The following is a 24593-nucleotide window of genomic DNA, read 5'->3' on the forward strand; positions in this document are numbered from 1 at the left end:
CTATAAAAGCAGCAGAAAGGAGAAAAATTGATGCCTTTGAAATGTGGTGTTGGAGGCGCATGCTCTGAATTCCATGGACAGCTAGACGCACCAATGAGTCCATTCGCCAGGAACTACGCTTGGATGGCTTGTCTCTGGTCAATATCTGTACCCGACGGATTCTCCAGTTCTTTGGACACGTTGCGCGTGGCAACGAGGATAGCCTGGAACGACTAGTTGTGATCGGTAGCCTGGAGGGAAAGAGAGGGAGAGGAAGATCCCCCACACGATGGACCGATCAAATTAAGGCAGCAGCAGGCACCTCAGTGGTTAGAGCGCTACGTGCAGCGCAGTCAAGGGATAACTGGAGAAGAGTCATTGCTTCTGCAAGGGTCACAACCCTCAGCAATGAGGATTAAGACGGAGAAGAAGAATTTCATATATTTAACAGAGGATTGAAAAAGGTTTTTTCTTGACTTAATGAAATATTGTAATTGTGCAGTGATTAGCGTAGTCGGGTACTGTTCTGTAGGTCCCAGTTCAATTCTGAAGAGGGCTAAAATAAATATAGGTGATTTTTCACTCAAATATATATTAAAAACTGCCATTGGTTGGCTTCAGTAATAACTTAATATATTTTGTATATTAAAAGCATTGATAACTTTGTGGTATGGTAATATAACACTTTCCTTATCATCCATTGTTTACTTTGTGTAATACCACTTTTATAAAAGTGGTATTACAACTTGGATAAGGAGAGGGTTTTGATAACTTAATACTCTAGCATTCACTATTTTGCCCGTTACTATGAATGCACAGACTCCCTTCAAATAAAAAGATACTTTGTCTCCGTCGTTTTTGCGCCTGGGAGTCAAATCCAGCATTTGAGTACAATCAAATGAAAAATACCTAAATCCAATTTATTTCAAGATTGGCAATACTAAAATTCTTTAAAAGAGTATTTTTGCTGTTGGTAACATTAACATTTACAATTTCTTGCAATTCATCATCACTTTTGTTTGAGGGGAGAGTCAAAGATATTCTATAGTTGACTCTCTCCATGGTTGGAGAATCGACACAATTTTCTAAATTCTCAAGAACAGACGATCCTTTGGAAACAAAATACGACGGTCTTGTATAGAGAATTATGGACTTGTATTCCTTAGTGGTCATTTGTAAAGGTCTTAACATTTTCTTCACATAAGTGTCCATTTTAGACATGGTCGAACTTAGCATTCTGTCAGCCCAGTAAAATGCGGAAATGGTGTCCACAACCACGAGAGCTATTTTTTCATTCTCAGAAAGAATATTTTCCAAGCTTTGAATTGTGATACTCATTTGTTCAGAATCGTAGATGTGTAAAATATGCAAGTTTTCTAAAAATATATCTATCATGCATTCTAATTCTTCGTTCGAAGCGTCCTGCTTTTTTTGCCTCACTAGTACATTTAGCGTCGCAACAAGTTGAATCAAATCAAATTGTCCATCGGTTAGCAACAAAATAACGCCGGCATTTTTTCCCCCAAGATCTTCTGGTAATAATGTATTGGATAATATCTCGCAAAGCACTGCCCAATGGTGAGTATTTAATTCGTATATCATTTCGATGACTTCATTATAATTTGGACCGTTTTGAAACAATTCAGGATGCACAAAGCATAGACTTGGTCGAGTGTTAAGCCTTGCAAGGAGTTGTAATCCAGATTCTACTTGACACGGGTAGTCCATTGTATGCTCCGGTATGGCCATTTTAGTAATCACATTGGATTATCTGACGGAAAGTATTTTAAAAAAACCAAAAAAAAAAAAACAACAAGCCACTTCTGAATTTCGCTCACAGACTAATTGATTGTAATTGGAACCAGTTTACCGATTCAACGTACTATTAAAACGTCAGAAATTCCCGCCACCGCACTGACAACTTTAGTGATGTGCATTCAATATTTAATAAAATCGATATGAGTATAATCGATGAATAAAAAATAAATATTTTTTTCCTGCACACTTACTTCATTTTTACAATTTTTTTTGTAAGTTCTTGAGAAATCAATCCAATGTTTCATCGAAATATGACTTATATACACGGGTCTACCAAATTATAAAATGACTCGACTGCAACCAGTGTTAAATGCAGCGGTAAGACTGATTTTTGTAACAGACGCTTCCTAGGCGCAATGTAAGTATTCCTAGAGGGTAAAGTAATGTAAGTATGTACATAGATATAAGAACACACAAGTTAATTCACTACCTGAGTAAAATCAAGAATTAAAATCATACACCTAAGTAACTTCACTGCTAACATAGAATCAACTCATGCCTCTAGCGAGATAGCGAGTGTTTTTGCCTAGAATTTTCATTCATGAATGACATGAAATTATAGTAACTTTAAATATAAAGAGTAAATCCATTCACGAGAAGGCATAGGCTATGAAACTTATTAAGTTGAAGCCTGAGTAGAGGCATGACAAACGGTGTTGCTTAAGCCGTAGCTAGATTTCAGAGTCACTTGGACGTTAGGTAATTAAAAAAAACTGATTTTTGTAATTACTAAATTCAGTCACATCACACCACTACTTCACCAACTGCACTGGTTACGCTTTTCCGAAAGGGTTGAGTATAAAATCATGTATAAATCAATACATAATATCGCTCCAGAGCATCTAAAAGACGCCGTGTATTCTAGACAAATTGGTCGATAGACATCTCACGCTTCGATTGGCTACAACACCTGTTATAGGCAAAGTGATCTTATCAGGTCGCAATCAGCGGACTAAATTTGGTGAGCCTTTGCTGTTGCGGGTCTAATGGCGTGGAATGCTCTTCTTCCAGTAGATAAAACGAGTGAGAATGAGTTAATCTGTAGGAAGAAACTGAAAACAAATTTGTTTCCTATTCCATTTCATTTCCATTATCTTCTTTTCCTCAATTCATTTACAATTGAAGCGCCCTTGAGGTAGTTTTTTAAGGAAATGGTGCTATATAAATAATTTGAATTTATTTACTAATTTTTTGGTAACCGGCTCTTCGCAAGCTATACCTAATGCCTCCTATACAATCACAAAAAATATTGTTGATATAAGAACCTACCTACTTATACATGTTTTTGAGTGCTCGAACAAAGAACGAAGATAAAATATTTTCTAGAAGATCATAGAAATTGCGTAATTACCGCAACTAATTTCGGATTGGTTTACAAGGCATCACAATCGAAATTATGTGTAAACGTTAAAAAAGTCGTGAAAAATCTTAACAAATACGGTAATGTGAATGTAGTTATCAACAAACATTAATGGCCAAACCACAATCTAAGGCGATAGCGCGTAGATGGGCGCTAAAATGTGATTAAGTGACTGTGTTTCGTCCAATGTTATGCGCCGTTCGCCATTTTCGTTTTGTACTGTCACGGATTGCGCCCTGAATCGTTAGTTTTAAGAGTGGTTTTAGTTTATTTTAAGTTTTAATATGGCGAGTCCGAGTCCGCAGAGCAGCCCGATGCCGCCGCCGCAGGCGCCGAGCCCCATGGTTCCGCCGATTCAGAGCCCGGCACCGCCGCAATCGCCGCACAGTCCCTACAGCCAGCAACCGCAACACATGAACGGGCCGCCGCACCAGATGATGGGCCACCAGCCGCCCCCCATGGGCCCCAACGGGCCGCAGCACCCGGGCATGCCCGGGCAGGGGCCCCCGCACGGTTACCCGCAGCACCCCATGGGACATATGCCCCCGGGACAGGTAGGGAAAACGTCAATAAATGGCCCGCCAATTTTTTCAACGATTATTATTATTATTTTCTGACCCTTATTCGCGATAGTTTATTACGAATGTATTAATGAAAACAAGGTGATCAATCCTTCGCTTCAAGTTGAAGTCAAGGATAATATTAAATAAATAACAATATTTATTTTGAAATAAATATTAATACTTATTTTAGAAATCACTGATATTTATTTTTGCCTCCCCTGAATTACCTGAATCACCTTCAGGTGAACAATATATGTGAACAAAAATGAAAAAAGTTTGTTTTTTGTTTTTTTTTTTTTTTAAATAAATATAAGATGATCGCTTTTAACACATTTAGAATGTATATTACAGTAAAAATTCGGGTCACAAGAAAAATTATATAAAAATAAATTTTAATTTGTTTTTTTTTGTTGCACACAGATCTTGGAAAGATCCCACGAAATAACCAAAACAGCTATATATTATAAAGCGGGTAATATTGAAAAAGCATCATGGCGGGTTATAGTGAATATTAGTTATATTATTTAATAAAAATACAAATACAGTGAAAATCTCTACCATTCCTCGAATAATCGTTTTCCTGGATGTGTGGTTTTTTTCTTTTACCCCAAATTCATTTCATACCAAAATGGATGCCATCAATTGTTTCTCTATCACCATTTACCGCATTCATCGTTTGAATTATGCTGAACATTTGATATGTTTTGTCTGTTTTTTCTTTTTTACAATTTTCTCAATTTTGTTACATTCGATGACAATATTCCAACGTGTGGAATAGAAACTATCTAAAGCTGGTGTGACACAACGTTGATGGATACAGCAGAAGAAGTTGATATTGATGAAGTGGAGCCGCTACCTGTACCTTCATTTTCGGAAGCATGCCCATTTAATAACTGATGCCGAAATTTTATTTTATTTAAATATGCTGTTGACTTATGGAAATAAAATAGTAAAAAAACAAATGTCGATCACAGATCATTTACCATGCAATAAATTTTAATATTTTTTGGTTCTGCTCGGCTTGTATTTATTTAAAAAAAAAAACATTTATATACCGTAGAACTAGGCTACTTGAACTTAGATGCGTTACTTGAGCCCAGTACAAAAAAAATATTTAGATCGTGGATCGATCAGTATCGTGACAATAAGTGTCAGCTGTCAGGAAACCAATGAATCATGTAGATACGTTCATTATTGTAGACCAAATACAGATTTAATATTTTTTTTTGTACTGGGCTCAAGTAACACATCAAAGTTCAAGTAGCCCCGTTCTACGGTACATCTAAAACTTGTATTTTCCAAAGAATTTGAACCGACCAATGATTATGCAGATTGGGAGGACGGTATCTCCTTGTGTTTTGACTACTTAATCCCGCATTAATTGTTTCCGCGCACTATAAGTTTATTTTAATAGGTGCCTTTTAAAAATGATAGATAGAGGTTTCACTGTATTCCTTTTAAATAAAAGGAAATAAAGTAAAGGAAAAAAAAAGGATCTCAATTAAGAAAGGTATGTTGAGATGGTTCGGACACGTGGAACGTATGAGTGAGGAAAGAACGGTTAGTCAAATTTATGAGGTTAATGTAGTTGGAAAAAGAAGCAGAGGAAGACCGAGGAAACTTGGCACAATCAAGTATGTATGAGGAGATTCATGCATGCAGGAGATGAATGTGGAAGAGGCGAATAATGTTTGCAAAGACTGAGTGGTGTGGCGTTCGATTCTCTCTGCCTACAGGGGTGGGGAAGCGGTGTGATGGTTAGTTAGTTAAAAAAAAGCATTTTATGTGTTAATTTTTCACCTACAAAAACATTTACATTGGGTTTTCAGGGTCCACCTGGAGGACAGGGCGGTCCTCCGATGATGCAGGGTCAGGGGCCTCCGGGTCATATGCAGGGACCTCCCTCGCACGGCCAGGGGCCCCCCGGCCACCCCCAGGGGCCTCATCCCGGCCATCCGCAAGGCCCTATGGGACATGGCCACGGGCCGCCGCACGGCCACGGCATGCCTAATCACGGTCAGGGGCCCCCGATGCACGGCCAAGGGTCGCCCATGCACGGGCAGGGGCCGCCCATGCAGGGCCAGATGCAAGGACAGGGGCCACCCATGCAGGGACAGGGGCCACCCATGCAAGGTCAAGGACCACCGATGCAAGGACAAGGACCACCCATGCAAGGTCAAGGACCACCGATGCAAGGACAAGGACCACCGATGCAAGGTCAAGGCCCACCGATGCAAGGTCAAGGCCCACCGATGCAAGGCCAAGGACCACCCATGCAAGGTCAGGGACCACCCATGCAAGGCCAGGGGCCACCCATGCAAGGCCAGGGACCCATGCAGGGTCAGGGGCCTCCTATGCAGGGACAAGGACAGATGTCTGGACAGGGACCTCAAATGCAAGGGCAAGGGCCACCTATGCAAGGACAAGGTGGACCACCGATGCAGGGTCAAGGCGGACCGCCGATGCAGGGTCAAGGACCCCAGATGCAGGGACAAGGACAAGGACCTCAGATGCAGGGTCAAGGGCAAGGTCCCCAGATGCAGGGCCAAGGACAGCCGATGCAAGGTCAAGGACCGCCGATGCAAGGACAAGGACCACCGATGCAAGGACAAGGACCACCGATGCAAGGACAAGGACCACCGATGCAAGGACAAGGACCACCGATGCAAGGTCAAGGGCCTCCGATGCAGGGCCAGGCGCCTCCGATGCAGGGTCAGGGGCCCCCGATGCTGGGGCAGGGCCAGGGGCCGCCCATGCAGGGGCAGGCGCCCGGGCAGGACAACCTGAACGCGCTGCAGAGGGCCATCGACTCGATGGAGGAGCGCGGGCTGCAGGAGGACCCGCGCTACGCGCAGCTGATGGCGCTGCGAGCGCGCTCGGCCCCGCAGGAGGCGCCCAAGCAGGGCCAGCCGCCCTCCGCCTTTAACAACCTGCAGCTGCAGCAACTGCGGTGAGTCCGTATTTGTGACATCAACTAGCCGGCCACAAATTAGTTCTTCTTCTTCTCCGTCTTATTCCTCATTGCTGAGGGTTGTGACCCTTTAAGAAGCAATGACTCTTCTCCAGCTATCCCTTGACTGCGTTGCACATAGCGCTCCAACCACTGAGGTGCCTCCTGCTGCCTTAATTTGATCGGTCCATCGTGTGGGGATCTTCCTCTCCTTCTCTTTCCCTCCAGGCTACCGATCGCAACTAGTCGTTCCAGGCTATCCTCGTTGCCACGCGCAACGTGTCCAAAGAACTGGAGAATCCGTCGGGTACAGATATTGGCCAGAGTCAAGCCATCCAAGCGTAGTTCCTGGCGAATGGACTCATTGGTGCGTCTAGCTGTCCATGGAATTCGGAGCATGCGCCTCCAACACCACATTTCGAAGGCATCAATTTTTCTCCTTTCTGCTGCTTTTATGGTCCATGTTTCAGCAGCATAGAGAAAAATGGAGTGGACCAAGCTCCTGACAAGCTTCATCTTGGTGTTGTTACTCACACCCCGGTCTTTCCAGATTTTGTCTAGCTTAGACATGGCACTTTTGGCTATAACCATTTTGCCAAAATACTTGTATTCACTGATCTAAATGGTACATCTAGCATTTCCTCCTTGTCTCGGGCAGCTCTAAACAGCGCCTCGACGGTCCTGATCCCCGTCCAATCTGGTATATTCCGGAGCCAGGAGATCTGTCTTCTGCCCACACCTCGTCAACCTTCTATATTGCCTTTTATGATTAGGTGCAATAGCTAGTAGTTCTCTCCTCTCACCACATGCCCTAGATGGGACACCTTCCGGATCTTGATACCAGTCAGCAACTGTCTCCCTGCTCTTGCTCTTTGGGGCACATTTGCATTGCTGACCATATCAGTCCTTGGAATGTATAGCATTCTAAGATGTAGCCACATTTGGAATGCCTGTAGTCGGTTCATAGTACTTATTATGAGGGTCCACGATTCAACTCCGTATAGAAGTACTGACTAGACATCTAAACACCTCACAATTGATCAAGTAGGCTAAATCTAGTGTTGAAATTTGCAGGGCCCAGATAATGGCGTACCGGCAGCTAGCGCGCAACCAGCCGCTGACATCGCAGACCGCTCTGGCCGCCCAGGGGAAGGGCCGCCCCCCCGACGGACCCCCCGCCCAGCCCCCCACACCGCCCCCCGCCCCGCACCACCAGCATCAGCAACACCAGCAACACCAACAGCATCAGCAGCAACACCGTAAGAAAATGCAGCCATTGAAATTCATCATCACATTTTTATACCTTTTTTTATCATAAATTTTTTTTTAACATAACTTTATTTCTTTCCTTAGCCCCGGGAAAGATGTCTCCCCAGGAGGGCCAGGGTGCCCGGCCCGGAGGCGGTCAGCCCACAGTGCCTCTGCCTATGGCGGGTCAGATGGCACCCCCCACACACCCGACTCCGCCCCTCGCCACTCCGGTAAGCCGATATTTATTCTGATGCTACTTGAAAAAATATTTAAAAAAAAATATATTATCCGCACCCCAATGGTGCATAGGGCACTGCATCATACAAACGTAGTGTTATCTTGATCGTTAACACATGAAGGAAAGGTGATCAGCCCTCCGCTTCAGGTACCAGTCCAGGGTAATATTAAATAAATATTATAGTGAAAATATCACTTATATTTATTTATCTGACCCCCTCTTGGGAATCAAACACGGGACCTCTAGTACGGTAGCCAAGTGTGCTGACCATTACACTATGGAGGCGGACAAAAGTTTGTTCTATATTTCACGAATTGTCTTTGATGTATCGCATTCTCTATTGGTTGATTTCAGAATTCATCCTATGACTTATTTCATTAATATTTGCCATCCCTCATGAAAAGTTGCGCATTCCAGCCGCTGGGTCCGGCGTCGGGCTACCCTCCCAGCCCGCGCGGGCCCGCCCCTCCCGGCGCCCCCGCGACGCCCGCGACTCCGGGCGCCCCCACGGCCACGCCCCCGCGCCCCGCCGGGCCCCCGCAGCCACCGCAGGCCAAGCAGAACAAGCTGACCACCCTGCCGCGGCCGGTGGGCATCGACCCCATCCAGGTCCTGAACGAGAGAGAAAACAGGTACACCACACCATCTATGTAGAGAATGTACCATTTTCATGCTTTAATGTCATCCTTATGTATACAAAATAAAAATATATATACATATATTTTCCTTTAAAATCAAGTTTTTTTTTTTTGCATGTAGACATTGTTGCAAGTCATGACGAAATGCAAATTAAGTTTTATTTTTTGGCATCTCATTAAGGATGACGAAGAATATGGAAGTCTGGGCATTTACGGGGCTGACGACCGTCATAGGGTGTGTAACATTCACCGATTCTACCCATTATTGGATTCTTCCGAATTTCTACTGATTCTACTCAAATTCTTACAAGTTCTATATATATGAACCAATTTTGAAACATTATTCTTGAATCACTAGAACTTCACTAGAGACATCTATTGGTGAGATGAAAAGAAGTTTTTTATTGAGCAGAAACTCTTTTATTAGTATATTTGGTCCGATACGTGGATTATAATCACACACATGAGAAACGCCAGAAAATACCATAAACAAATTATGTTTGTTGAAATGAACACGGTGTTCTGTGGTTAACCTGTTTACTGCTCACCGAAGAAGAAAATTTTGCTTTCGTTCATTGATTCGGCAGTCACTTTGTGGTAATATCTATCCATTTTTAATTTAACCAGAAATTATTTTTGTCGAGAGATAAAGAAGATTATGGATGTCTAGGTATTTACAGGGCTTATGACTTATGTTTGACTTTGTGAGGAATGAAGAGATAAGGCGTAGGACTCGGCAAATCTTGGCCACAACTGTCGTCAAGAAAAGGCGATTCAGTTGGCTTGGCCATGTACTCCGCATGCCTCCTGAAAGCCGCCATCGAGCTTGCCTCTTTTACAAGACATCAGGTTCGAGCAGCCCAGGACGACCACTGCTGACAATTTGTCGGCAGTTCTTGTCAGAACTTCGGGATGCGGATGTGACTTGGGAGGATGCAAGGGAGCTGGCAGCCGACAGAAAAGCCGGTTTAATAAATATATATGATTTCTCTCATAGTCTGACAAAACAGTATTTGAGGGATCAGAATTTTGCAATATTTTCCAATTTTTTTATTATAATGAAAGAAATAACCTACAAAGCTTCTATTTTAGAAGCTTGTCTGCCGGTAGGATAGTATGGATAGGAGAAGTAGATAGGAAAATACATTACAAACAACTAGACGCTTTGAAAAAAAAAATTTCTCGAATTCATTTTGCGATCGGCAGAAATAGTGGTTTACATTTGTAACTCACTATGCGGTTCTTGTTTCAGAGTTGCAGCCCGCATAGCTCAGAGGATGGAGATCCTCAGCAGCCTGCCGACCACCATGCCCGAGGACCTGCGTCTGCAGGCGCAGATAGAGCTGCGAGCGCTCCGAGTCCTCAACTTCCAGAGACAGCTCAGGAGCGAGGTAAAATATCTCTAGTAATCTAAACCAGGACTCAAATGCAATAACCACTACACTATTATTGCAACATACTATAATATTTTAAGGAATTAATAAAAAAGGAATGTAAGGCTGAACAAAGGATAATTGAAAAGATTATGAAGAGTTCTTTAAGGCGGTATGGACACGTGGAGCGAATGGATGATGAGATGATGACTAAGAAAATATATGTGGCGAATAAATATAGGTGAGCGGGAGAACATAACAAGGATGGCCGAAAAAGACTTGGCGCGATCAGATCAATCTGAACTTAAAATCTGGTGGTGTCAAAAGTCTGCGTAATAGGAGGGCATGTATGATTAAATTTATGGATGTGAAGGAAGCTAGGAGCATCAGGACAGAAGAGAGTGCGTTCCATTCTCTCTGCCTACCGCTGCGGGGGAAACGGCGTGATGGTCATAGTTGTAATATTTTGAATTTTTGGTAATGTATCCAAAATAAAACATAGTTTAATGGTGTCTTCATTAGACAAAACGCGACACAAATCATTGTTTATTTTAAAATAAAGTAGAATTCGATCCAACAATTATTTTTGTTTTGGATACATAACCAATAATTCAAAATGGAGGTCTACCAACTAACTGCATTTACAATAAATATGTAATATTTTGGTTTGGCTCGCAGATAGTGGCGGCGACGCGTCGCGACACCACGCTGGAGACGGCCGTGAACATCAAGGCGTACAAGCGCACCAAGCGCCAGGGGCTGCGCGAGGCGCGCGCCACCGAGAAGCTGGAGAAGCAGCAGAAACTGGAGGCCGAGAGGAAGCGCAGGCAGAAGCACCAGGAGTTCCTGCAGAGCGTGCTGCAGCACGGTAACACCGCCCGTTCTTGCATTATACCCTCCCCCGTTATTGATCTCCCGGGATGCCCGGGACGATTTACCCTATACACTCTTGAGCCGTAAAATCCGAGCAGTGTGTGAAGACGACTTCGCTTACTTTGGTCTCTACCTTGTAACAGACCATTCTAGCAGCGGCATGGAACATATTCAACAGGATATACATATGGTGAAGGACATCACATACGGATGTTCAATTATGGGTTGAAGGGTGAATGAATAATGGTGATACAGTGTATAAACTTTTTTGGAAAAAAGAAGAAATATTTGTATTTTCATTATTTACAAAAATACTTCAATTTCATACTATATCTGTGAGCCTATGCGTCTCATTATTAGATATAGGTATCAAATTGTGGTAGAGTGGCTTCAAAACGAAAAAATCTGACTCAAGAGTCCGTAACACTAACCACGGGACCACAACCCGACACTCAAACCAGTTAATGACGAGTCATAAACCCTGCCAATGCCCAGTCTTCAAGTAATCATCTTTATTACTTTCTTCAGCCTTCTGTTTTTATTGTTGGGTAATATATCCAAAATTAAACACAGTTAATGGATTGAATTCTAATATATATTATGATATGTGACGCGTTTCGTCTTATTAGGACATTATCAAATGTGTTTTATAATGTCCTAATAAGACAAAACGCGTCACATATATGTGTAAATAAAGTAGAATTCAATCCATTAACCATGTTCAATTTTGGATATATTACCCAACAATTCAATATAGAATTCTACCAACTGTTTGCAGTTACAATAAATTCTGTTTTTATTTGATGTGATTAAAAGAGGGTAATATAATGTATTGTTTTGCAGCCAAGGACTTCAAGGAGTTCCATCGCAACAACGTGGCCAAGCTGGGCCGCCTCAACAAGGCCGTCATGAACTATCACGCCAACGCGGAGCGTGAACAGAAGAAGGAGCAGGAGAGGATAGAGAAGGAGAGAATGAGGCGGTGAGTGTCCTATCAGCTTAACTAATCCTTCAAGACGTTGGCACATTTTATAATACAGTATTTTTAATGCCGAAATACGTTATGACGATAAAAATCTGTGCTTTAAAAACGTGTCAAAATTTAATCCTCAGTATTTGAAAAATCCCTTTGAGATCTGATATTGGGACATTTTATAGTCAACACAAACCAGTATTTTTGATGCCAAAATATATCTGGACTATAAAGATCTGTGTTTTAAAAATGTGTAAACATTTATCAGAGAGGTTGATTATGAAGATAACAATGGTTTCTCTTACAAGGGAAATTGGAGTATTGGCGACTTCAGAAAAAAAAGTTATGCTTAAAGCGTATTTTATAAGAAACGCATACGTACTGCTAAAACTCTTAAATAATTTGTATGTTTTCCATTTAGAAATTGACTCGTGGGGAAAGAAAATTGTATTTATTGTTGGCATAAGAGTAAAAGCAGTGGCCATTTAAATCAATTGAAAATGTTTATCAAGTATTGCTAGTGCTATTACTTTGGTATATGATTATTCTGCTATAACTTAGGCTGGGTCATTGGCTAATATAAATATTTAAGTACTTTTTTTTCTAGTTTTAAACAAAAAGTAAATAAATAAAAACATCTAATATTAAATAACTAATAAAACACTTGGTTTTTACTACTTGAGTATTATATCGTAGTCATACAGGAGAATGTGACCAAGTGCATTATTTACAAAAACATTATTGACTATTTGACATCTTACTAGCTTAATATTGCCCTGAAAATATCCCAAAGCGATTTTAAACTTGGAAGTATAATACACTGACTAGGTAAAAATGACTAACTGCATTGGTGTTTATTTTCTTGCCAAACAAAAGTGACTCAAGTGGCCCTCCTGAACATTTTACTTTTTTTTAGTTGGTCACTTTCTCCTGTACGACTACGATATTTAGTTACAACAGTAACAATATAATACTCAAGTGGTAACAAACAAGTGTTTTACTTGTAATTTAGTAAATAATGTTTAACGTTTTCAAATTCCAATTTATGTGGTGTCATATCGGACTTTTTTGCTAGAGTGTAATTATACTTAAGAATTATGGAATTGGAATGGGAGTATAGCGTTGTGTGGTGTTGTCGACAGACTGATGGCGGAGGACGAGGAGGGCTACCGCAAGCTGATTGACCAGAAGAAAGACAAGCGCCTGGCGTTCCTGCTCTCGCAGACCGACGAGTACATCTCCAACCTCACGGAGATGGTGAAGCAGCACAAGTTCGAGCAGAAGAAGAAGCAGGTGGAGGAAGAGAAGAGGAAGCGGGTGAGTTGTGCTCTTTCCAAATCTCGCTATATTAGACATGTAACTTTCCAATATCTGGCCGAATACCAGATAGTTTAACAAAATTAATTTTTTGATTGAATAATTGTAATTAATACTTCATACTATCCACATTACAATAGATGGGTACTATGCTTAATCAATAATAAAATAGGTGCAGAAAGAATGAAAACCTGTTAATTTCAGTGGTTTATTTTTAAAAATTTTATAAGTGCAAGCTTACAAATCAATTTATTAACACATTTTGGACAAGTTTTTTTAACGCCTGGGGAAATTGATAATTGTGTACATTTAGTTTAAACCTTAACTAAGAGATTGTTACATAATATTCATATTAAAATATAAAATAAATCCTTCTTTTCTAACTTTGAAATGAGGTAAAAATCCCTTCCTGTTTCCTTTTTTTTTTTCAAAGGATAATAATAATCGTAATAATTTTAGTTTTATATGACAGTGGAATGATTATCCCGAAACCGTAGTCATGTTTTTAAGTGGTATTACAGAAAGTGAATGATTAATGATAACAAGAGTGTTGAAGCGACTTTTTTTTATTTTCAGTCAGTCGGTTGAATTTGTAGGGTGATTGAGTTTTGTGTTTACAGAAAAATAAGAAGAGGAAGATGCTGGAAGGCGGAGAACTGGAGGCGGGAGACGATAGTTCGCAAGCTTCGGATTCTCGAGTTACCGTCACTGATCCCAAAACCGGAGAGGTATGTTATATTGCATTTTTCTACTCCATCCTTTCCTCTGAAGGTTTAATGCATTGTTGTCAGGCTGTTTTTTTCATCAACCTCGACCCTAATTATACTCGGTCTGCCGCCAGACTCTAAGTATACTAATCACAAGTAACCGCAACACCCAATTCCCATTTGTACAATGTTTGCAGGCATCTCTCGTGCTATAATACCAAAAGTAAGCAAATAGAATAAGCATCTCCCGATCTCTACCAACAGTTTGTAAAATACGCTTTTAAGCGTCTTCCGCAAACAACGCGGTAATGTACACTTCAAAATTTCCAATTGATTTTTTATGTTTTTTTTTTTTCCTTTGGCGGTCAAGGGATCTTGCATCCCTTATGTCACTGCGACCATATTAGGTCTATTGTGAAGTTTTATTCCTAAAAAATCACAGAAGATTGTTTTTTGTGGTTATTCTCTTAAATTAAATTCATTTCAAGGTTGGAGTTTTTTCTCTCTTTATTTGCATTCAAAACTGCATATGGTAAATGTATTATGATATTTACAAGCACATTTCGCTCACTCCTTTCAAGAATGTCATAAATAAAAAAATAAAAAAGTCATACTTATTTCAGCCTTCTTGTGTCCAGTATTGAACAAAGACCTACCTCTTGGACTTCCACAGTTCTCTTCCAGTGCAGACCTGCCACTAGTCTGGGGCTTACCCAGTTTGCGGTTAAATTATGTTTAAAATGATTTTCCGGTTTCCAGGTCCTGAAGGGCGAGGATGCGCCGCTGCTGTCGCAGGTGAAGGAGTGGCTGGAGGGCCACCCCGGCTGGGAGGTGGTCTCCGACAGCGAGGAGTCGGGAGACGAGGACAGCCAGGCGGACGAGGAGAGCGGGGACGAAGGTAAGGGGAAAAGTAAAACACCATTTTCATCAAGATATGACCTCCTAATACATTACTGTGCTCTCTCTCCCGCTTTCTCTCTCCGCCATAGGCACGCTACTTGGGCTACGCTACCTGATCCGATGGGTGTAAATTACCAAAGTAACAAAAATGCCTTTTCTTCATACGTTTTTACAGTGTTAGCAGCGTCATAAAACTTGAATTAATAAGTTTTTGAATAGTAAAAATTAGAATCTTGTAACCGATTTTTTTTACCAAAAACTATTTGCACCGTGAACTTTGTTTAATGTATATTTCGCACAAACAAAACCTGGATTTATGTGAATCTTTAAAATGCTCCGCCTCTGTAGTGGTCAACACGCTCGGCTACCATTCTGGAGGTCCCGGGCTCAAATCTCAGGGGGGGGGGGTCAAATAAATATGAGTGAATTTTTCACTCTAATATTATTAATTATTCAATATCACCCTGGACTGGTACCTGAAGCGGAGGGCTGATCACCTTTCCTTCATGTGTTAACAATCAAGATACACTGCGATTATGCACCTTTGGGGTGGCGTTAAGGGTTTTAAAATTATAATGAATTATATTTTTTCATTTTTTCATTGATTGATTGGGTAGTCACTTTGAGATAGTAATGATAATAATCTGTGCATTTTTAACATACAACCATAACTTCCGTGAAGTGGCTCAACTCTTGTAAATTCATTACTCATAAATAAGGTATATATCATAAGGTATATACCAGTCTGATGATGTCGGTAACGACGAAACCCGGCCGCTGGTCTAATAAAAAAAAGTGGAAAAGCTAGAAATATTGGTTTTAATCTAACAATATATTAAGGTATATATCTGCAATGTAGCCACGTCCAGGAATGCCCGAAGCACATATTGGGTGAGTTATTTGTTTGTAGTCAGTAAAAGTTCATTAATTCCAATGATTATTTTGATTTTGCCATAGTGAAAATAAATTTAAAAAAACAAAATTTTAAAATAATTCGTCAGAAATTTGAAGAATATTATTTTTTTCAAGGGCAAAATTGTATCTAAAACAGTGGATTAGTGAATTGATTCTGACACACAAGCGGACGGACAGTTAGCATATCGGCGCCCATAATTAGAAACTTAAAAATTACAAAACAAAATCTTGTGTTTTTATTTGAAAAAAGAATTTGATTAAAATTTCATTAGTTGCTTTTTTTTATTTACTAAAAAAATATTTCTTTTCGTAACATCACCGAGCATCTGTTTGTATGTGGGAAATAGATGAAAATAATGTGTTTTTTTTTTAAATTCATACATTTATTATTTTCTTTTTTAACTTACTTTACTTTAATTTCACTTCACTTTAATTTTAAATTATTTTAATCCAATACTGATTTCATTTATACAGTTACACAAATTAAAATACATTTTAAAAAATATTTTAGTTTAGTAATAATTAGTTTTTTTTAATTAATTTTTTCACTCTAATATTTATTTAATATTACCCTGGACTGGTACCTGAAGCGGAGGGCTGATCACCTTTCCTTCATATGTAAACGATCAAGATAACACTGCGTTTATATGAAGCAGTGCCCTATGCACCATTGGGGTGCGGATAAGGGTTTTATTATTATTATTATTATTAATTAGTTTAGGGTTTGTATGTAGAGATGCATGAATGTGGAAGAGGAAAAGAGTCTATTCTTTCCGCCTACCCCTGTGGGGAAGCAGCTCGATTATTAGTTAAGTTTAGTTTATTGTTTTATTGTAAAAAAATATATATAAAACAAATAAAAGTTTCAAATTTATGAAATACATTTAAAAAAAAAAAACTTTTACATTGTATTACACTATATAACATTATTGTTACACTGTATTTACACAATTTTGTACGGGGGTTACAGGGAAAAAGCGAACCAAGTCGGAGGAAGACAAAACTAAGGAAGTTATTAAAAAGGCCAAAGTGGAGGATGACGAGTACAAAACTGAAGAACAGACTTACTACAGGTGACTTTATTGTTCTGAATTTACTTATTTTATTGAAGAGACATTTTAAATGAATGAATGGTTGTAACACTAGAATTCTTTTCTTTTAGCATCGCTCACACGGTACATGAAATCATCACGGAACAAGCTTCCATCATGGTCAACGGAAATCTCAAAGAATATCAAATCAAGGTATTATTTATTTGATTATTCTATCAGACGGTGATTATCCACCCTAGGGATAGTTTATCAATATTGTAGGTGTCTCAACTTGAGATCTGTCATTCTTATATGAATTAGGTGGCTTAAGTGATCCCTTCATACATTTGTGTAACATTCACCGATTTGTCCATTATTGAACATCCATATTGCGTTCATTCTTAAAAGATGTATATGTGCAATATTGTCGGATCCCTTTCATATGTTAGTTGTCATTTCATAGATTTGCAATGTATAGCTGACAGAGGCGCCCTTAGTCGATAAATTTGTGAAGTGTGTGGTTTACTTCAGCAAAATAGAAATATCAAAATCCCATTTTTTTGCTCATATGTGGTACGGGTAAAGGGTTAACATCATGTGAATCCAATCCAATGCCCTACGATGCGAATAGGGGCAAAGTATAATGTGGCAAATCTGATAAATATTATTGTTACGAATGGTCAGGGCCTGGAGTGGCTGGTGTCGCTGTTCAACAACAACCTCAACGGGATCCTGGCCGACGAGATGGGGCTGGGCAAGACCATCCAGACCATCGCGCTCGTCACCACCCTCATGGAGAAGAAGAAGAACAACGGACCCTTCCTGATCATCGTTCCACTCAGGTACACAGACACACATACAACCGATGAACAAGAATATGGAAGTTAGGCTAGACTTGCTATAGGCCTGGTCAAGTGATAAAAAATAACTTTGAAATAATAAATGGAAATAGTCCAGATTTGTGAACAAGTATTTGGACACACTCAAAATGTTGTAAATAATATTCTTTGGTTGCATTTTCGGTGGGGTAAAGTTTTTCACGTCTGCAAAACTTGTCCCCGTGGTTAGCGTGTCTGGCTACCATGCTGGAGGTCCCAGGTTCAATTCCCAGGGAGTCGAGTGTTTTTTCACTCTAATATTTGTTTCATATTACACAGCACTGATATCTGGAACGCAGGACTGATCACCTCGCCTTCATATAGTAACAATCAACTTAACACATTGCTGTTGGGCGGCACCCGACCCTAAAAGTATACTAATTACAAGTAACTGCAAACCCGATTCCCATCTTGGCGTCTCGCACTCTACCAAAAGTAAGCAAATAAAATGCTTATAAGAGTCTCCCACCCTCTACCAACAGTTTGTAAACGACACTTGTAAGTATTTCCTGCAAACCGTGTTTAATATTGCTAAAGGTAAACATACCCTTCCCGTCCTTAAGCATCAATCGACCGAACGGGTCGAAATACCTTCCTGTCCTAAGTGTGTCAATAGTTGTTTGGGAGAAATGGATGTTGGAATGTCGGAACCGGGCTGTTTGTGCCAATCTTGAATTATTGTTTGTTTCCAGCACCCTGTCCAACTGGGTGATGGAGTTTGAGAAGTGGGCGCCCTCCGTGGTGGTGGTCTCGTACAAGGGCTCGCCGCAGGGCCGCCGCCTCGTGCAGAACCAGATGCGCATGACCAAGTTCAACGTGCTGCTCACCACCTACGAGTACGTCATTAAGGACAAGGGCGTCCTGGCCAAGGTACAAACCCAACACCCCGCAGTTATCTTATATCTTCATCTTATTTCTACCCCGTCATGCCATAATTACAACTTGACCTGCCCGGGAGTGAGTTTCTACAGACAAAACGGTGTGATTGATTTTTTTTTTAACTTTTCATAATTTTACAACATAGTCAATGCTCCAAGTATCAAATTTTCTAGATTAATAAAAAATATTTACACTAGTAAACATGATTTATATTAAAATTATCCATGTTCTTTTTCATGGGTTTTTTTTTGACAGCATCATTACAATGATGTCACACAAACTTTGTTTTAAGTAAAACGTCGTGGAAAAATTATCTGAAGTGTGGCTTTGGTGTTTAAATACACCACACATCGCTCACTCCTTTCAAGAACGTCATAAATCAAAATTCGTCAATTTTCAGTTTTGCATGTTTTCGGAATGCCCAGAAAATATACTATATCCCAGCAAAAGAGGCATATTTTTAACATTATATTTACCCGATATAGGGCAGAAAGTGTTGATTTTGCATTTTGAAGAAAAGGTATCGTTTAATTATTTTTTTTAAATATACTCAATATTTATCAAATGTAGAAAAAACCTTCAAGTTTTACCTAAAAAATCTGTTGCACAGTAAAACGTTCAATAAGTGGCTTAATATTTATTTTTAATACATTGTGTTATATTTTCATACTTTAAAAACGTTCTCCTGAAAAATCAAGTTTTTTGATTTATGACGTTCTTGAAAGGAGTGAGCGACATGTGAAAATGTGAAATTATCATAAAAAGTGGACTTGAAGTTAAAAATAAAAAAATATTTCCATTGTGATTCATTTGCCTTCTTTCTCTTTTTAAAATTGTTATTATCTGTATAAATGTCAGACCGTAACAATTCCATTTAAAGAGCTGACGGTGGAATGATTATTCCGAAACCGGTTATCATAAATTAGTGTTTTTTAAAGTGGTATTGTAATACCACTTTAAAATATCATTCACTCTGTGTACAGAGTGAATGATGAATGATAAGGAAAGTGTTATATAGTGTCATGCGTAGAAACCAATCTCTCGGAAATGGTATTATAGGTCACGTAGACATATTATATTTAGCACTGGTCTCACCCAATTCAAGCAGCAGTGTTTGATGTCCCTGAATTTGGGCGACAGGTGAATTCTTGCCATGGCTTTGAGTGTCTTTTTTTTCTCTCTTCTTTTTCCTTCACTTAGTTGTAATGATATTGTTACGCTATGTTATTTTATGTTCTGTTATTGTTATAGTATCTATATTGTTTCTTGTACTTGCGTCCTATTATATTGCTGTACAATATTATATTATATATGTAAAGGCCTTACGGGCGTTAATAAATGAATAAATAATTAAATTAAATAAATATGTATTACCAAACCACAAAGTTAACAATGCTTTTAATGTACAAAACAATATAAAAAATACTTATTGTTACTGTAATAGAATATGTACTCTTGTTATAAATAATAGTATGTTGTTGTAGATCCAATGGAAGTACATGATAATCGACGAGGGCCACCGCATGAAGAACCACCACTGCAAGCTGACGCAGGTGCTCAACACGCACTACATCGCGCCGCACCGCCTGCTGCTCACGGGCACGCCGCTGCAGAACAAGCTGCCCGAGCTGTGGGCCCTGCTCAACTTCCTGCTGCCCTCCATCTTCAAGTCCTGCTCCACCTTCGAGCAGTGGTTCAACGCGCCCTTCGCCACCACCGGCGAGAAGGTGGAGCTCAACGAGGAGGAGACCATCCTCATCATCCGGCGCCTGCACAAGGTGCTGCGCCCCTTCCTGCTGCGCCGCCTCAAGAAGGAGGTGGAGTCCCAGCTGCCCGACAAGGTCGAGTACATCATCAAGTGCGACATGTCCGGCCTGCAGCGCGTGCTCTACAAGTGAGTGCCGCTTCATTCTCTAGTTACATATCCATCTTATCCATCCCTCCAGATTACAGGTTCATCTTCGTTCCATTAATCTGTGATCCATCCCCGAAGTGCGACATGCCGGCGACTAGCCATCACATCATCAATCTGCGCATGAGACTTCTAAGACCTCTTAGACCTCTTGACTATGACTTATTTATAACCAGGGCTTATTTTTAAACAAAAAAGGTCCCAGAACTCATTTCATGTCAAGCTTTTTACCAAAAAACTACATTCAAATATCTTTTTTTTTAAATGTCCGTGAAAAAGGGTGCTGGAACGCCGTTCTAATGCGTTACATGAAAAAAAGCCCCGATTATAACTATGACTTAGTTTGGATAGGTATTGAAAAAAAACACTTTCCATTTTCCCAAAATTTGATGCTTTGTTTGCAGACACATGCAGTCCAAGGGGGTGCTGCTGACGGACGGGTCGGAGCGCGGCACCAAGGGCAAGGGCGGCGCCAAGGCCCTCATGAACACCATCGTGCAGCTGCGCAAGCTCTGCAACCACCCCTTCATGTTCCAGCACATCGAGGAGAAGTACTGCGACCACATCGGCACCACCGGCGTCGTGCAAGGGTAAGTCACGGGTAGGACGCAGAAAAAAAAACCCTTATCCGCACCAAATGGTGCATAGGGCACTGCTTCATATAATAATAATAATAATAATAACCATATCCGCTCCCTAGGTGGATCATATGGAGTCCACAAACTGTCTCCAGGCTTTTCTGTCGGCTGCCAGCTCCCTTGCATCCTCCCAAGTCAGATCCGCGTCGCGAAGTTCTGACGAGAACTGCCGACGAATTGTCAGCAGTGGTCGTCCTGGGCGGCGCGAACCTGATGCCTTGTAAAAGAGGCAAGCTTGATGGCGGCTCTCAGGAGGCATGCGGAGTACATGGCTAAGCCAACTGAATCGCCTTTTCTTGACGACAGTTGTGACCAAGATTTGCTGCGTCCTACGCCTTATCTCTTCATTCCTCACAAAGTCAAACCACCGCACGCCTAAGATTCTCCGCAAACACCCGTTCTCAAAGCTTAGTACACGGCTGCTCTGGGCCCTTGTAAGGTGGCTTCATATAAACGCAGTATTATCTTGATCGTTTACACATGAAGGAAAGGTGATCAGCCCTCCGCTTCAGGCACCAGTCCAGGGTAATATTAAATAAATATTACAGTGAAAAAATCACTTATATTTATTTTACCCCCCCTGAGAATCGAACCTAGGACCTCCAGAACGGTAGCCGAGCATGCTGACCATTACACTACGGAGGCGGACACGTGCATATATTTTTAATTAATATATGCTTTTTTTTAAGTTTTACACATTTGGCCTGCAATTTTTGCCTGTAATGCTGGAGGTCCTGCATTCAAGTTCACGCATTCGTGGAAGCCTGGGTGTAACTGATATCAAAAGTAAGGTAGAGGAAAGACTGAAGTAAGGTAGAAGAAAATGCTTTCACGCATTTAACAATCAAGATAACACTGCGTCGCTATGGTGCAGTGCCCTATGCACCATCTGGTGCGGATACGGGTTAAAGAAGAAAGAAGAAGAATATCTGTGTAAAGGAAGCTAATGGCCTTTCCTTTACTTCTTCCAACACCGACATCTCTCATATTTGTGGCATATTGTCCAATGTAACGTGTATGTTTGTTCCACCCCGCAGACCGGACCTGTACCGTGCCTCGGGCAAGTTTGAGCTGCTGGATCGGATCCTGCCCAAGCTGAAGGCGTCGGGACATCGCGTGCTGCTGTTCTGTCAGATGACGCAGTGCATGACCATCATCGAGGACTACATGGGATGGAGGCACTTCCAATATCTCAGGTATGACTCACTCTATGACCATATCGTTTTGTCTGTTAATTTTTTTTATTGTTAAAAATCACAAGTTAAATGTGACAAACCATACAAATACAATTTTAATGAGTTCCTCAAATTATGAATCCAAGAAATAATGCAATTAATTGTTTGTTCTTGTGCGGTTTTTTCATCAACCCGGACCCTGATTACACTCAGACAGTTTGCCGCCCGACCCTCAGTATACTAACTACAAGTTACCACAAACCCAATTCCCATCTGTACAATGTTTTTTTTTTGTCATCTCTGGCGCCTTACCAACAGTATGTAAAAGACGTTTTTAAGCGTTTCCTGCAAACAATGGGTCAGCAAAAAAAAAATAATAATAAATTGAACTGAACTAGACGAAAGTATACATATAGAAGTCAACATGTTTGTAATGGAAGCCGTTCCAAATCTCAAGAATGATTAAAATCTTGACAATCCTCATGTGTCAATATCCCAAAATTCAAAACTCTTAACTACACTGTACTTAATCCTGTTGCACTGTAACATGTATACATGTAATGACAACATATCCTGTCTGCAGATTGGATGGCATGACCAAGGCCGAGGACCGCGGGGAGCTGCTGAAGAAGTTCAACGACCCCAAGTCGGAGTACTTCATCTTCCTGCTGTCCACCCGCGCCGGCGGCCTGGGACTCAACCTGCAGAGCGCCGACACCGTTGTGATCTTCGACTCCGACTGGAATCCTCACCAGGTAACGTCATATCTATATGTGTATCACATTCAACAAGTCCCACGTTGGTTACTCTATTGTTTCTCTTCCAATTTCTATATTTATTATTCGGATCATTCCATTGCTTTTTGCGTTAAGTGTCACTAAGTTGCTGAGTGGGTCACTTGGTGAGGAGTAGAGGCATGTCATGTCCTTTAATTTATTGTACTGAAAATTGTGTGCTGGTTAATTATTGCAGGGACTCATTAGTCAGTCACGAGTAGGTACCTAAATAAACAAGCAAACCCGCCAAGTTGCCCGCACTGGTAAACCACTAAAGGTTGTTATCACTGCATACGGACGCAGGAGAGTCTATTAAACCAGTGTGCACATGCAATATCCTGATCGCGATCACTGCTCGAGACACTTGATGCCAGCGACATTATTGTCAACTAGATGCAGTGATTTTTATTTTTCTTAAAACATGGCTTGTTACTTATATTTTATAACTTTAAATTAATAAACTGTGGTCTGCGGTCAAGTAAGTACATTTTTAATTTATAAGCAATGATTCTGACGATTCTAAGAGAGCTAAGTATTCATACATCACACCACACATATCATTAGCACCTCATTATATCATAAATGTATTAATTGCGCATGAATCATGTTGTATTTTTGAATTTGCAGGATCTGCAGGCGCAGGATCGCGCCCACCGCATCGGCCAGCGCAACGAGGTGCGCGTGCTGCGCCTCATGACGGTGAACAGCGTGGAGGAACGCATCCTGGCGGCCGCGCGCTACAAGCTCAACATGGACGAGAAGGTCATCCAGGCCGGCATGTTCGACCAGAAGTCCACGGGCACCGAGCGCCAGCAGTTCCTGCACAGCATCCTGCACCAGGACGGGGACGAGGAGGAGGTCTGTATACCGCCTTAACGCTGGAACGCCCGTATAGAGATGGAGATGGCACGTATAGTTTGTCGTACTACTGGAGTGCCGCCGCTATGGCGCCAACAAAATACTTAATACTCAATATATATTTTGTATATTAAAAGCATTGATAACTTTGTGGTATTGTAATAAAAGACTCTCCCTACCATCCATTGTTTACTTTGTGTAATACCACTTTTTTTTAAATGTGGTATTACACAAAGTAAACAATGAATGGTAAGGAGAGTGTTTTAATACTCAATGTTTTTAAAATACGTTTTTTTTAAACTTTTTAATATAATTAAACTAGAATCATGTAAGCACAATTAAATAGTAATTAGTCTCAGAATTTTATTGCGCTGACGGTATGCACATACAAAAAAACTTTTTGATGCAAAGGGTCAAATAGATATTGAGGGTGTCCCTCGATATCTTTATATTCATTATATATGTCAACCCATATGCAAAAAGTACTTCTAAATAAAAGTTAACCTAATTTCGCGCATGCTACATACTGCCAAAAGCATGATTTTTTTAGCCGATTTCACAACTGTATTTTTATAAATAATTTGATTAATG

At 40.6% G+C, this 24593-nt stretch overlaps 2 protein-coding genes across 5 annotated transcripts in view; one reads left to right on the top strand and one right to left on the bottom strand.

The window, feature by feature from the left end:
- Window positions 1–750: 750 nt before the first annotated feature.
- On the bottom strand, window positions 751–1780 carry LOC148303457 (DNA repair protein XRCC2-like). The gene has a single exon (XM_088269937.1). It carries the CDS (start codon window positions 1726–1728, stop codon window positions 889–891), a length of 840 nt encoding a protein of 279 aa, XP_088126063.1. The 5' UTR covers window positions 1729–1780; the 3' UTR covers window positions 751–888.
- A 1341-nt stretch (window positions 1781–3121) lies between these two features.
- Window positions 3122–24593, top strand: part of brm (ATP-dependent helicase brm) — a 28696-nt gene continuing 7224 nt past the window's right edge. For 3 of the 4 annotated variants that reach the window (XM_088269923.1, XM_088269924.1, XM_088269925.1), the window contains exons 1-20: window positions 3122–3711; window positions 5550–6670; window positions 7745–7929; window positions 8024–8151; window positions 8577–8791; window positions 10050–10188; window positions 10849–11038; window positions 11887–12025; window positions 13159–13333; window positions 13954–14061; window positions 14800–14950; window positions 16826–16928; window positions 17018–17099; window positions 17571–17728; window positions 18457–18634; window positions 20128–20537; window positions 20960–21145; window positions 22231–22389; window positions 22952–23123; window positions 23772–24002. In XM_088269923.1, coding sequence (XP_088126049.1) covers window positions 3442–3711; window positions 5550–6670; window positions 7745–7929; window positions 8024–8151; window positions 8577–8791; window positions 10050–10188; window positions 10849–11038; window positions 11887–12025; window positions 13159–13333; window positions 13954–14061; window positions 14800–14950; window positions 16826–16928; window positions 17018–17099; window positions 17571–17728; window positions 18457–18634; window positions 20128–20537; window positions 20960–21145; window positions 22231–22389; window positions 22952–23123; window positions 23772–24002 — 4500 coding nt within the window. In that variant the 5' untranslated portion in view covers window positions 3122–3441. The remainder of the gene's footprint in view (window positions 3712–5549; window positions 6671–7744; window positions 7930–8023; window positions 8152–8576; window positions 8792–10049; window positions 10189–10848; window positions 11039–11886; window positions 12026–13158; window positions 13334–13953; window positions 14062–14799; window positions 14951–16825; window positions 16929–17017; window positions 17100–17570; window positions 17729–18456; window positions 18635–20127; window positions 20538–20959; window positions 21146–22230; window positions 22390–22951; window positions 23124–23771; window positions 24003–24593) is intronic. The other variant, XM_088269926.1, reaches the window with a different exon arrangement.

This window comes from Brachycentrus maculatus, unplaced genomic scaffold (genome assembly GCF_059751285.1).
Source record: "Brachycentrus maculatus isolate JH-2025_06_01 unplaced genomic scaffold, ASM5975128v1 h1tg000368l, whole genome shotgun sequence".
NCBI lineage: Eukaryota > Metazoa > Arthropoda > Insecta > Trichoptera > Brachycentridae > Brachycentrus > Brachycentrus maculatus.

Bases quoted from the DNA above. Each gene is read 5' to 3' on its own strand.
- LOC148303457 (XM_088269937.1), bottom strand. From the start codon at position 1,728: ATGGCCATACCGGAGCATACAATGGACTACCCGTGTCAAGTAGAATCT.